Source organism: Mesoplodon densirostris, chromosome 7 (genome assembly GCF_025265405.1).
Source record: "Mesoplodon densirostris isolate mMesDen1 chromosome 7, mMesDen1 primary haplotype, whole genome shotgun sequence".
NCBI lineage: Eukaryota > Metazoa > Chordata > Mammalia > Artiodactyla > Ziphiidae > Mesoplodon > Mesoplodon densirostris.
In genome coordinates this window covers 45002869-45018610 of record NC_082667.1, presented here as the reverse complement: position 1 = coordinate 45018610, position 15742 = coordinate 45002869, and the positions used below count along the sequence as shown (strand labels likewise).

Genomic DNA, 15742 nt, shown 5'->3' with positions numbered 1-15742 from the left:
GAGAGACAAACCAAATGACATTGTCACAGAAGCATAAACCTTTGTATGTGACTTGCATTTCTGTAGCAAATAAAAAAATTAACAATGTTAAAGAGAAAAGTAGAGTAAGTTGCTTTTAAGCTTTTTTTTTTAGCTGTAAGACATATTAAGAAAAACACTGTACATGGTAACCATAGTACACATATGGCTATATGCAACTAAAATAAAAATTTACAGAGCAATATCTACTCTTACTATCATGTAATATACTGATATTTATATTCTACTCTATCCTATTTTATTCTACTGTATACTAACTGCTGGTCTCAGGCCACTAAATTGGTTTCACAATTAATTCATGGGTTGTGATGTACTTTTTGAAACAACACTGACTAGATATTCTTTTTTAAAAAAATCCTTTGTGTATGTGTGAAAAATGATGCATAAAATGCATCACTGGGGCATGAGCTCTGGTTTTAAAGTCCCCTAAGATAAACATATCTGACTATCACATCTCTTGCCAAAAAGTATCCTCAATTCAACATTTGGTTAAATTGAGAAGTCTTTCTAGAGTATTTGCAAATGTGCCAAGATGAGATTTTATAACTCCTAGTTCTGACAAATTCCAAAGAAGTTTTTTATACATAAGGCTACAGCATTTAACAATATGTCTTCCTGCTCTTAAAAACTTGGTACCATACGGCTTCCTCCCATAATTGGCATCTGAAGGACGGATTGTGGCGTCTGCAATGGAGATGAGAATAGAAACAACCTACAGTCTGTACTTATCATCAGGCTCACAAAAAGGTCTTCTATGAGGTTAACTTGTTGCCACATGCCTCCTCCTTAATTTATTTTCTTTTTACTGTAATTAAATCCTTCCATGTGAACAAGGAATGGTGTTGCTTTCACAGCCAGATAAAAACACACATGAAATATGCTCAAAAGATTTTCTCAGAAGGGAAACGAATAGTGTCTTCTTATTTCCTATGGAGGGAAGAGAATCAATAGATGTGCATTCAACTTTTCCTTGAAGCCACAACTACCCCAGTATACAGGGAGGGAGTTTGGACTTAATTAAAGAGTTGGCCTTGGGTTCAATTTTCGCTCTGTCACTAAGTAGCTACAGTATTATGCGAAAAAAATCACTTTCTCTTTCCATACCTATTCTCTTAACTTAAAAATTGGTAACTTTATCAGACTGTGTTATGGGATAAATGAATCAAGTAGAAAATTAATGACATATAGTATAAATGACCATGTTTTAACACACAGAATAATAGAATCTCAATTAAATGACATTTGGTTGTCAAGAAAGGGAGTTACCAAAAGGACAAGTAATCCAACTCCCTCATCTCCCAGCTGAGGTTTAAGTTCATTTTTCCAGATCCCCTCCATGTGGTTATGTATTCCAGGCTTGTGCACAGGAGTTACCAAGAATTTAACTCACTACCTCCTAAGAGAGGCAATTCTTTCACTGAATGTGGAAACAAAATTTTGGACAGGAATCTTGAGTTGTGAGACCCAACTTTGTTAACAATCATGTACAACTAAGGCCAAATTACTTGTCCATACTGTTTCCTCAAATGTAAGATAAAGGGGTTATTAAATGCTTACCTAAAACACTTCACACTGTTAACACAGTGTTAACATTCTATAGAGCTAACAGTAGTTTTTGTGTCTGAATTATCATCATGACCACCTGAAAAGTCATCTCAACTCTCAACACTATTCAACCCCTGAAGAAACAAAATGAAATCCCCTTAAAAAGTACTCAGTAGGGCTCATACTGACACTTCTCATCTTTCCAAACTAAATTGTTATCTTGATATAATCACAGTTAGTAGAAAAGGTGTGATGGAAAAAGTGTGTTCCCATTTTTTAGAAGGTAAACTAAACACATAGACTATGAATCACATTCAAGGTCTTTCAACCAAAGCTTGATTGTTAACGTTTTAAATAATTGATGGAAAAACCATATCATAACCTGAAAGTCACACAATGTTTTAATGATGTCACATTACCAGTACCACTTACTGGTACATTTTTCCCCCAGAGCATCACTGAGATTTTTTTTGGCTAGAAAAAAATAGCATTCCTTTATCATTAGGTGGAAGTAACAAATTCAAGAACCCGTGCAAACAAAAAAGGGAGTTGGGTGTGAATAGCATTTTACAATTAATCAAGGGAGGCATTTTGGCACCTCATTTTTATAAAGAAGCAAAACTGTGAAAAATTACAAGTGCTGCTATTTATCCACATGCTATATATTCATTAAGTGTGAGCTGGATACTACTTTAACACAAATACATTCATTCACCAAAGAGTCTTTGAGCACCTATTATGTGCTAGGCACTCTGACAGGCCCTGAGCAGGTACAGAGGAGTTTCAACTAAAGTCAGCAAAAACTGTGAAGTGTGAAAATCCTGTAAGTCATCCATAAAGTACAGTATGTATGGTTTGTGGCAATTTGTAATTACTTTCCTCAATGAAACTGAGCTATATCAAGGGGAAGCATGTAATAATGGAATATATGCAAGTGTCTGACTACTTAAAGCATCCAAACTTTAAGGAAGTTATCAAACCTCTAGCTTTGAACCAGAAGTATGGGTAAAGCATTTTAAATGTTCTTTCTTGCCCACAGCAATTATTCCATTAAAATCTCAAAAATATTAATGCATGTTAATACATTTATTTTGTTTTGATTTTGAAGTTTAAACATTGTCGTAGTATCCTATTTGGGAGGGGGGGTGTTCAAGTTTAGTCATTGGGATGAAAATGCTTATACTGGACTCTACCTTGAAGGTATTTATTATTGCACATGAATTTATGGTTAGGTAGGTAATGTTTATAGTTTCAGTTAGGATATATTATATGATTGAAATTGACTGTGGGTCAGGAAGGCAACTGTGTGGCTCTTCACCGGGTGCTCTCACATAGTTGAGGTCAAGTGGTCTAAGACAGCCTCATCTGGAAAACCTGACAGCACTCATCCTTCACAAGGTGAAGACAGGGTTCTAAGACAGACAGACTAGGAAAAAAGTCTTCATTTCCACCAAATTCTATTGACCAAATGGCTAGTGCTGCATGAAAGTGGAAGGGAACTATTAAGTTACAAAGCAAAGGGGTCATCAATGGAAATCATCAGAGCCAAAGCAATGGATCTACCACACCCCTAAACAGGCAAGCACCATAGACTCTGTACTATCATGGGCACATGTACCAAGGTTTCCCAATGTATGGAGGCAAAGGACCCCTTAAATTTTCTTAGAGCAGAGACAGTGGCAACTGGACTGTCTCCTTTACAAAGAATACAACTTTTTCTTCTCAGTTACTGCACGCTCCTTTCACGGCTGCAGAGCTAGAGTGGTTTGTATTTTTTTCTTTTTTGTTTTCATACATTTAATCTCCTTGCCTTGAAGGCCTGGACAATATGTGTGCATAATATAACAAGCCACTGTAAATATATAGTCCTGTAGCCTACGGAAAAACATAAACCAAGGAAATGCAAGTGGAGGAGATTAACCTTGAAGCTGAAACCCAATGCTTCTTGTGCTGTCCTCTGAAATTCTGTGATGCCACACACGTTCTCAAAGTAACATCTTGTGTTAGCTGCCAAGAGGAGTGAGAGACAAAGTACTGCACGTTTAGGTATAAAGTAAATGGGCAACGTGGGGGAACAAAGAGCTTTTTTGAAAATAAGACAATGTCTTTTTATAGACCTCAATGCCTGTGTGAAAGCATTTGGAAATTTCCATACTCTTCAAGAAAGAAGAATATCAACTGAGTGAAAAAAGGTAATTATACAGACATGGGGATAAGTTTGAGATACTGAGGTAGGGTGATCTAGGGCTAAAGAGAACTGTTCCAATCCAGCCATAGAAAGAGGCTCAAGTAAGAACTGCTATTGTCATTTCATGGGAAGTCCTGCAGCGGCTTCCTGAAGGGCCAGACAACAGAAACCTAGGCATCACCTTGGGGACTTCCACAGTACCCAGCAGAGCTGTATCTTGTTACTCAAGCATTTTTCTGATCCTGGAGGTAAATTTTACCTTGTAAAACTTCCTACTCCACTGCTCCTATGCCGATAAATTTTAAGACATAATACCATGTAACCTCACTAGCCACTTACTTGCTGAGGATCCAAGCAATATAAATACCTCTTGATTAAATCACATAAAACAATAAACCAAAAAGCATTTCTTCTAGTCTTCAATATTTGTATTCAAAGTTTGTTCTCTCCTAAATTCTGCTGGTATCTTCCAAATATTTTGCCCAAATTTGTCAACAAAATTTCTATTGGCCTATTTTTGAAAAAATAATTAAATTTGCCTGAATTTGGCAATAAGTTTTTTTTTTTTTTTTTTTTTTTTTTTTTTTTCTTTTTGCGGTATGTGGGCCTCTCACTGTTGTGGCCTCTCCCGCTGCGGAGCACAGGCTCCGGATGCGCAGGCCCAGCGGCCATGGCTCACGGGCCCAGCCGCTCCACGGCATATGGGATCCTCCCAGACCGGGGCACGAACCCGTATCCCCTGCATCGGCAGGCGGACTCTTAACCACTGCGCCACCAGGGAGGTCCTGGCAATAAGTTTTTATTGACTTTTTTGCCCACAAATAGAATATTTTCTTTTAATTATTATGTTGCAATAGGTAGTCTATGCATGTAATACACAACTTCAAATGTTTGCATGTAGAAATTATGTAAAAGAAAGTCTCTTCCATTCCACCCTATTCCTTAAGGCCTTAGAAGTCCTACCCAGAAGGAGCAACTGTTATCAGTTTTGCTCTTCTCTGAGAACAATTCTATGAATATTCAATCAAATTATTTTTACAAACTCCATTTTATACAAATAACATATCATTTACATAGAACTGTGCTTTGCTTTTATCACTTAAAATGATCTTGGAGATCATTATGATCTCATTACCTATGGAGTGTCTCATTCATTTTAATAGCTACCTAATAATATACTTTATGGGTGCATTATAATTTATTTTATTTTATCACTCAGTACAGGAATATAATTAGGTTGAAAAAAAAAAGATTAAATTAGTAAGAGTCAAAGGTCATGATGATGTGTTTCTCTTTGAACACAATCTTGGATTAGCATCTCCTACAGACTGACCAAGGCCTACTCTTCTAAAGCTAGATTGAAGGTCCTAATGAAATTTATGATTGATCTGAGGTAAAGCAAACATAGCTTCATCCTTGGTCTCTTGCAAACATATTTTTTAACTTTCTCACCTTCTCATACTTCCTCATACCCTTTACTGGAGACCCATGCCTTCTTAATTTTCACCAGTTGTCAGCATTCTTCCTATTAAAATTCCACTGTCAAATTCATTTCCTTCTCTAAGACTTCCACTATGGCCTCCATCACCATAGAGCAGGAGGTGATTTTTTTCTCCTTCAATTTACTTGAGAAACATTTGTAACTCCGTGTCATCTTGAATTATGGTTATGGAAGTGTTAGTGCATACTCCATCTCCTTTGCCAGACTGCATGCCCATTGAGGGTGGTAACGTATAAAACATAGGGCTGTCCTTCACAGGACTATTAGAGCCTTTTGTATGTTCTGACTTAATGACTATGTGCTGCATAAATATATATCCTCTGGGTGTGATTCTATTGGATTCTGCTGAATTATAATAGGGCACTGAATTAGCAGTTAGTAGCTATGAGCCCTCCTCCTGCCTTTGAAGTTGCTATCAGGTAGTTATTGGATGAACTATATAAACTCTTAAAACATTCGTATTTTAAAAATGGAATAAAATATCTGGATTATCTAGATCAATGCTTGTTGTGAGAATCAAATGAAATAGTGGTTTTATAAGAAAAATCTCAGCATTAGGAAAAAAATTAAAGGTCTCCTAGTCCAATGACCTATCCACTGATCAAAATCTCTATATATCAACATCTTTGTACATAAACCATAAACTTATGTATGAAAATTTCCAGAGGCATAGAAGTCTCAATCCAGTATAGAAGGCCATTTTATGTTTGTGCAGCTCTGAATATTGTTAAGAGTGGTCATACAGTGAGATCCATGTTATGTCACTTGATAATGAAAAGTTTGCTATATCTAATTGGTGACAGGCTCCCAATCTCTGAAGTAGTCTTACTCTGGTCATTTCATTAATTTACCAATAACTCAATCCCACTTTTACAAGATTAGACTGTTTGGAACACACTGGCAGTATTATTACAGAATTTAAAAATCCCAACTGAGATTTGAACCTCACGAACATTCGAATCTCAGCTCTTTCACTTAATTCTTGACATTAGGCATGTGGCTTACATTTTCTATGCTTCAGTTCCCTCATTTGTAAAGTGGGGATCAAAACATAATCTATCTCATAGGTTTGTTTGTTTGAGTACTATCAATAAATATCTTTATAGAATATATACATGAAAAAACCCTTTTCATAGTGCCTCAGTAGTTGATAGCTATAATTAACTTTCAAAGTTATTCTCAGGTCAATTGATCCAACTGACATGACTTTGTATAATGTATCAATGTCTCTATATTGGCTATATTGGATGAAATATACTTACACAAGAGATTAAATGATATGAATATATTATTATTTGATTTGATTTTAAGAAATAAAAAAAATTTTAAAACAGAAAAAAATTAATTAATTTAAAAAATAAAGTAAAAATCTCAACTAATCCTAACAATGATCTAATGAGCTATACAAAGTCTGTGTACCTTCTTTGGTATACTGTAGTGTTTAGCATAGGCAGTATGCTGTCCTAGAAAGAGTGCTACATAATGAGTAAGCCTCACAATTTGGGTATCTTAACCTCTGTAGGTCAAATCAAACCTATCCCAAACAGCGTTGGTTGAGAACTAACAAATAATGTATACAAACGCATTTGAAAAGCACCATCAACAACAATAAGGGCTAATACTATTATTATCTGGTATAGAACCTCAGTCATATTTTCCTTCCTCACTATGATTTCCACATAAAGAAGCAATAAATTTCAAAGCAAACTAATGCTGAATTATTAAAACTTATACTTCCTGAGAATATCCTATACAAGGATAGAACTAATTCATACACATCTCCATTTCAGATTTAACTATACACTCTACTGAAAAATAGTTGTAAGACTAAACTGTTTGGTAATTTTCTATTACAACATACCTGGGCCAGAACTGGCTGCCTTCAGGCCTTATGTGTATTTTTTTTTTTTTTTCTTTTTGTGGTATGCGGGCCTCTCACTGTTGTGGCCTCCCCCGTTGCGGAGCACAGGCTCCGGATGCGCAGGCTCCGGATGCGCAGGCCCAGCGGCCACGGCTCACGGGTCCAGCCGCTCCGCGGCATATGGGATCCTCCCAGACCGGGGCACGAACCCGTATCCCCTGCATCGGCAGGCGGACTCTCAACCACTGCGCCACCAGGGAGGCCCCCTTATGTGTATTTATGTGTACCTCCCTTTAACTATCAGAAACTCTCAGGTACTCAGAGCAACCTTACAGTGTTAAAATGTAAGGAGTTCAAAGAAGATCTAGAAATTTTAAAAATCCCTATCATCATTATAGAAGATGTACAAATAATGTAATACATAAACCAAAAAAAAAGTATCCATTTTGCCAACTGATGGTCACATAATCACTCATATTAGCTTATATCTATGTTGCTCTAGACATCTGCCATCCCATCCCTTCTTATGTAAGTGGTATAACGGAGCCACTCAAAAGATCTCAAATAATTAGGAGAATTTTAGCCCTCCAAAACTTGAAGGTTTAACTGGGAAGCTATCAGGTGCACAAGACATACTCGGTGTAAAGAAAACTTACCTTCTGTGTGCACCGCTGACACATAGGTCCAGTTGTACCTCTTCACTATGTCCACCATGGCCCGTGCCTGCTGGGCATCTGAAGGCACGACCCTCATGAAGTACTTGAACAGAGTTTTGTCGCTCAGATCCATGCTTGTTGCCGAGTAAGCAATTTGAGGTATGTTGAAAAGCTGGAGCAAGTTCTGGACCTGAATGGCCACAGAACTGGAGCCAGGCCCGATGACCCCTACTATGGGCTTCTTGGAGCGGAAGGAAGAGGAGGAGCCATCCACACAGCGCACCAAGCCTTCTTCTTCTTCTGAAGAAATGAGGGAGTCCCTTATAAACTCAATGCTCTGCTCTAGGGCCACGGCCGAATGCCAGCAGGAGTCCCTGATCTCGCAGCCCAGGGTGATGTTGGGCAAGAGCGTGGGGTCTGAGTTGATCCTTTCCAGGGTGTGCAGCATGGCCTCCACCCTCTGAATGCCATACTGTTCACGGACTGCCCCACACTTCCGCTCATGAACTTTGTCCACAGTGGGCTGGTGGTGGACAGAAAAGAGAGCTCCGATAATGATGTCACCAGGCATGTGGGCCACCACCCTCCTCTCACTGGACTGTGCGCTCCCACGGACATCTTCTTTCAAAAGCAGGACTGACAGGATCAACAGAAGGACCATTTTAGGAAAGGAGTTCAAGCTAATAAAGACAGCATGGTGGGGAAAATTTAGGCGAGTTCTGAGATGTGATGTCCTATGGTGAGCGGCAAACCAAAAAATCAGCCAGTGATTTAGATGTGCTCTCTAAAGGACCACCATGTCACCGGGGACCATTTAGTTAGATGCATCCATGTGATCATGATCTTCAAAACCTGGGGGAAAAAAATAGAATGGGGATTTAACAACATAAGTGCAACCAGTTTGGGAAGCTCGAACAGTCTATGCTAATAGAGAAAGAGAGGTCTTTCTGATGTAGGTAACTTGAAAAAAAGAATCCAAAAATCTTTCTGACTCTTCTTTGCCTGTCTCCTTTGTGATTCTGTGATTTGATAAAAGCAGCTGATACAGCTTCTGGATCCTACCTGGCTTAGGTTAGTATTTTTTTCATTTGTTCATCTGGAGTACACAAAACCAAATCTCATGTGTGGGAGGCCCAACTATACTCTGACACGAAGGTGAGGGAAAGCACCTAAAAGAAGTATGCCATGAACAAAAATCTTCAAAAAAACCCCAAAATATTAGACATTGGTGATCCCAATAATAATGACGGTATTTTTGTTTGTTTGTTTTAGAAATGCTCTTTGTGTCCTTCCAAATTTTCAGCATTAAGCATGTACTGATTATGCAATTAGAAAATAAAGTTACTTTAAAAAAAGGCTACAAACTCCATCTTCAAATGCAATGTAAAGCAAGTTGAATAACCTTCCCAACAAGTATTGAGCTTAGTTTCCATACAATATAGACCAAAGACAAATGAGGCCAGATCAGTATTTTCATGTTAAATGAACTATAGGATAGAAGAGGGTTGGAAGATTACAAAGTAAAATGCCCCCAGATACAAAGGCATAGTGCAATGGTACCAATTTTTGCAGAAAAGAATATTCAGGTTCAAATTCCAGTTCTGCTACAAATAACTATTACTAAATTGTTTAACCTCTCAGTACCAGAATTTTGTCATCTGAAAAATGGGGATCATATGTGCTAGGCTGCCCTTATGGGAATCAATATAAGATACCAACTATGCAAATGTTTTGTATATTGAAAATGGCTATATATATTCAAGACATGATTTTTTTCTGTTATTAAATTTCCAAGGGCCTTCTGTGGCTAGGTGGTGAGGACAGAAAATTCTCTGGCAACACACTCAGTTCTCCAGAGTCTTCAAAGTAATTACAGAGTCTTGTAATAAAATTGACAGTAATCAGCCCTTTACCCCTGATCCAGGAAAAATTTCCACATCATGAAGATTCAAAGGGCTGGAGGGATGCATATTTGGAACTATACTTCCAAGTAGAAACTTAGTATAGCTATGAATATAGTCATCTATTTCAGTTTAAACTCCTGGGGAAGAAGAAAATTTTGTCCCAGGTTGCCTAAAGCAAATTCTAGCATGATTTGTAAAAAGAGAACTGAAAAATTAGTGATCTGGGTTATTTAAAGGATTGTTTAAGAGACTTATTTTGTAAGTTATCAGCTCTGCCAGCCAAAGATCTCAAATTGTTTTCAAAGTGACTCCCTAAGCATTACCTTTCAAAGACAGGTGATGTTGCTTCAGGAGTTTATGCAATTATGATGTTTCTTCAAGAATACCAATGGTTTTCAAGACTCATCATATCTGCAAAACTTCTAGTCCAGACACATAATGAATATAACCTGAATCACATTTCTAATCACTCTCACCCTCATTTTCACCATTTCCTTCCACTGTTTCCAATGGCAACAGAGAAATGCTCCCTCTGTACAGTGCCAAAAACTAAAACACACACAAGCATGTGCACACACAAGCATGCGTGCATACATGCACACGCACGTGCGCACACACACACCCCTCATCAAATAGCTTCATGCTCCAGAATAACTAGATTTTTAGCAATATTTAGGGGAAAAATCAGCTTTGGTATGGAAGTTGGCATTGTAGACAAGGGGGAAGGAAACAAAGACATTAATTTTCTCGTTGGGAAATTATCTGAATATTCTCAAGCTTTCCCTTCACTTTACTTAGACCAAAGACTTGGGGACCAATGCTTATTATCATGGTCATGTGAATTATACTTCACACACAAAAAAATCTGACGTAAAAGGAATCACAATTTCTCATTAAATCCAGAACGTTAGTAAGCAAATCCAGTAACAAAACAGGACTCATTTTTATTATGTAAGAGCATCAAAGCGACATAAGACACTAGAAGTGGCCCATCAAACTGATGAACCTAAAATATCGATCTCATGCATTTTATTTGTTAGAGTTATTTCCAGCAAGTCCCATTTATTGAGAATATATATAGATATATAGATATACACACACACACACACATATATGTAATTTCCTATGATAGGCTAAATTAATTACTTAACTCATTCAACAAATATCTATTAACTACAGAGTGGGAGAGACTAATATAACAAAGAAGTACAGTGATGTACATTGATAATTACCATCATTATCTTTCATTGAGCACCCATCATACACCAGGCGTTTATTCACTAACTCATTAAACATATATTTATGGCCTGCCTATGCTATGACTCTCTCCTGGGAATCAAATATTCAAGAGAAAACAGGGTGTACATGCTCCCTATACTCATAGGGCTTACAAATCAGTACTCTAAAACAGTGGTCACCAGCCTTTTTGGTACCAGAGACCGGTTTCCTGGAAGACAATTTTTCCATGGAAGTGGGGTGGGGTGGGGTTGGGGGGGGATGATGATTCAGGCGGTAATGTGAGCAACAGAGAGTGATGGGGAGTGGCAATGAAGTTGTGTTTGCTCGCCTCTCACCTCTTGCTGTGAGGCCTGGTTCCTAACAGGACGGTCTGGTACCAGCCCAAGGCCCAGGGGTTGGGGACCCCTGCTCTAAAAGGTGACTTGAACTGGAACCTGATGTATGCAAAGAACAATAAAATGAAGAATGAAGTCAGTCATGTGAAAAGTGTGGCTAGAGCATAAATAATGAGTGCAATTATGGTACAAAATGAGGTTGGAAAGATACGGAAGAGCCAGACCATGTAGGATCTTGTAGGCTCTTAAGGAATTTGGAGCTTAAGGGCAACAGAAAGCCACTGAGGAAGTGTAAACAAATGACTGGCACAATCCAATCTTAGAAAAGATTCTCCTAGCTGCTCATTGTTCTGGATAATGGACTTGAGAAATCTGAGACTCTTATAATACTCTAGGTAAGAGATGATAGTGGCTTGGCTATGATTGGTGACAGTGGATATGGAGAGAAGTGGACACAGTCAGATATCTTTTGCAAGTAGAATCCACTGGACTTGCTGACAGACTGGATGTGGGTAAGGTAGAGAGGAATCAGTGTCTACTCCTAGGTTTTGAGTCTAAGAAACTAGTATATTCTGGTATCATTAAAAGGGATAGGATTGACTGGAACAGAAACAGATGGGCTCAAGGGAAAACAATGATTTTCTTTTGAACATGTTAAATTTGAGATGCTTTGGAAGCATCCAGGTATAGCTGTCAAAGAGGAAGGAAGATATGTAAGCGTGGACCGAGAGGAGTTTTTTGGCTTAAAGATGTAAACTGAGGGTCACCAATATATAAACCCTTTGAAATGAATAAAATTACCAAGACAGCAAGTATAAATAAAGAAAAGGTGGGGCTGAAAAGTAAGCCCCACAGAGAGGTAAGGCTCTGGAAAAGCCAGCTAAGGAAAGAGGCAGCTCAGAAAGTAAGGAGAGAAAGCAAGAACATGTGAAGTCAGAGATGCCAAAAGAGAATGTCCTGGGCACTTTATAGCTACAGACATATGCAAGGCTTTCATGCTTCTCGTTCCCCCAGAAGATATTATATTCTATGTGCATTGTGTATCTGCGTCTGTATGTGGGTATGTCTGTATGTGTGGTATGTGTGTGTCAATAATCCTTATAACAACCCTGAGATGTAGGTATTATTTTATTCTGTTTTCCTAATGATGTAATGGGTTTTAATAGCATAAAAACAAGCCAATCATGGAATGATGGAGCTAGAATTCATGTCTATTCTTAGTTACTCCATAACATACTCTTATTATCATCTTTTGTCACCTTACCACCCCTTCTGTCAAGAGAGGTATTTCCAAAGTCCATGAAAAGTGAGAGGGGCCACCCAAACACAGTTTGAACTTCCAAGGGAGCTAGAATCTAACAGGAGTTTGCTTCAAAAATAGAGAGTGATAAACATTTCAGGAAAAGAGATGATTCATACATAGAAGGTACAAATGTGTATGACTATCTGGCACAAATATATTTTTATTGCCCTGGCATCCCCTACTAGATTATGACCTGCCAGATTATAAATCAATGATTGTTTCATAATCTGCCTTGAATATACACAGTGACTATATTTTACTGATACTAGCTATGAAGCTCAGATACCTGGAAAGTATATTCTGAAATAAATTATGACTTAGAAATTTGACAGAATTGTGCTACAACTCAGATTATTATAAGGTTAAACAACAAGTCATCCCACGTGCTCCCAAAATACAAGAAATCAATACAGCATAAATTCTAAATAGACCGACAGAGTATACCCTAGCTCTATCAGCATCACTCATTTGTTCAGTAAGTCTTTATTAAGTAACTGTTCTGTACTAAGCACTCTTCTAGTCCCTGAGGATTCAATTATGGGCAAGGCAGACACAAATTCATGCCCTCATGGAACCTGTAATCCAAGGTGGTTTGTCAGACAATAAACAAGATAAGGAAGTAAAATATTGTATGCTATACAGTAATAAGGGTTAAAGAGAAACAATAAGCCAGGGAAGGAAGATAGAAAGTATCAGAGATATGGAAAACATTTTTAATAATGTAGCCAAAGAAGTTTAAACTGTAAAAGTAAAATTGGGTAAATAACTAAAAGAAGTAAGAGAATGAGTCATGCAAATAACAAGGGAATGAACACTCCAGGTTAAAAAAAAAAAGTAAATGCTAAGTCCCTGAGGCAGATTTATGCTTAGTGTATTGAGAAACAGCAAGGAGGCCAGTGTGACTGCAGTGAAGTAAAAGTGGGGAGAGAGGAAGAAGGGAGGTTTGAGAGCTAGTATGATGATCAGTCTTTTTGGACTTTGAAAGACTTTGGCTTTAACACTGTGTGAGAGTGATTTTCTGGAAGAGTTTTCAATAGGGGAGGGACACACAATGACCAACTTTTCAACAAGAATAAGGGCACAAAGGCAGAACCAAGAAAGCAATTAGGAAACTACTGCAATAATTCAGTAGTGAGATGACAGTGGCCTGGATCAGGAAGATGGTAGTATAGGTAGTGAGAACTGGTAGGATTCTGAATATATCTTGAAGATAGAGTGAAAGGGTTTGCCGTCAGATCTGACTTGGGCTGTGAAGGAAAAAGAAGGATCAATGAGGACACTAAGGTTTTCAGTCTGAGCAAATCAAAGATGGTGCCATGTTGACTGAGGCGGAGAAAACTGGAGGAACAGATCTGGGTGGAGATAACCGAAATTCAGTTTTGATACATCAATTTTTAGTACTTGTTAGAAATTCAAGAAGAGATATTTAATAAGCATGTGATATAAGAGGTTGAAATTCTGGAGAGAGGTCTGCATAGGAGATATAAATGGAGGAGGCATCAGTATGTAGATGTTCTTTTCTGTAAAACATAAAACCAGATGAAATCACCTAGGAATTGGAAAGAGAAAAACTAGTTCTGAGACTGAGGCCCGGGGAATTTCAATGTTTCAACTCCCACAGACCCAGAGACAAGGAAAAAACAGCAAAGGAGATTGAAAAAATTTTTGAACAGAAACCTTATCTTGTAAAGTGTATGTGTTGTGGGGAGGGGAATGAAATGTGAAGTAGTCAAGTTCTATTAAAGCAAAAATAAAAACAGATATGGCTGTGTTTTCACAGGAAATATTATGAGTGTGTGTGTATGCACACAGTCGGGAAACATACACACTGACGTTAATGAGATGTCCTCTGGGCGATGGGAATATGGATAATTTTTAATTTCTTCTTTGCTTTTATCTGTGTTTTCTAAGTTTCTGAATTTCTACTATCAAAGCTATTTGTTATTTGTGATATTTTTTTAAATGTGGGACTGAGGGATCTACTTTCTAAATTTCTGCCCTAGTCTCTCTTATGGTCTTATCTCCTCTCAATCTGCCCCTCCTTGGAAGTCTGCTAGTCAAGTTAAATTTGGGTCTCCTTTAGGTATTCTGAATATATCTTGAACCCCTTTGCCCCAGTGGTTCTGTTCACGCTGCTTCTTAGCCCTGATATGCTCTTGTTTCATGGCCTTAAGGCAGAGTTTTTAAGAGCATGGGCTTGGAGTCAAGTAGACCCGGGTTTGAATCCTGGCACTGCCATCTGTTGGCTGTGTGCCCTTGGTCACTTAGCTTCTCTGAGTCTAACTGGAATGAGAATAGTACCTACCTCAAAGAGTTTTAATGAGGATTGAATGAAGTAATATTTTTCAATAGTCCCCTTATAAAATCTTCCCAAGTCCATCACCTTGCAGTATGTGCTGTATTCTAAATGCAAGTGGCATTTTTGTCCATACTTTTTTTATGTTATTTATTAAGCTAATATTATAGCTATTTATACATGTTTTGTCTTCCAATAGACTTCAAACTCTTTAAAGATTAAATCTGTGCCATACACAACACCTAGTATTAACAGATATTCAATAAATCCTGCTGAATGAATGAATAAGTAAAGGGAGTTGCCTGCACTTCGCTTTCTGGTCAGTTACTTGATTGAGATATAAAGATAGTGCCCCCTGCCCCACTGTGGAAAACTGGAAAATGGATATTGAAACTCAAATGGGTCCAGGCAACAGGGGACATCAAAAAGAGAAGTACGGACTAACAAAGTAGGAGGGAGAAGCCTTTGGTGTTCCCCATGGCTTTTCGATATATTAAGGAAAATAGCATCATAGAACTAGAAAGAGTCCTATAGGTGATTCAGTTTAACTGAGACCCATGGAGAATAAATGATTTTTAGCAGGCCTAGGACCAGAACCGAGAAAATATCGTCTCAAAACCCAGATTTAATCACATCCTGCAACGTGGTGTCTGTTCTTCTACAATTTTCCAAGCATATAACCTTTAATATACAGATTTTTTATTTAAATGGAATATTAGTAAGAAATCTATATTGCAATATACTTTTATTCTTCTCTACATAATTTATTATAAATACCTTTTGAGATTAGTTCATTTTGATGATGGGGATGATGATAAGAATAATTAAATTCACAGAGAGCTTACTATGTTCTAGGCACTGTGCTTAGCGTTTCA

General features: G+C 37.8%; 1 protein-coding gene across 5 annotated transcripts in view; it reads right to left on the bottom strand.

Moving 5' to 3' along the window:
* GRM5 (glutamate metabotropic receptor 5) overlaps positions 1-8451 on the bottom strand; it is a 516357-nt gene extending 507906 nt beyond the window's left edge. For all 5 annotated transcript variants that reach the window (XM_060104244.1, XM_060104247.1, XM_060104249.1 and 2 more), the window contains exon 1: positions 7791-8451. In XM_060104244.1, coding sequence (XP_059960227.1) covers positions 7791-8451 — 661 coding nt within the window. The remainder of the gene's footprint in view (positions 1-7790) is intronic.
* Between the last annotated feature and the right edge of the window lie 7291 nt (positions 8452-15742).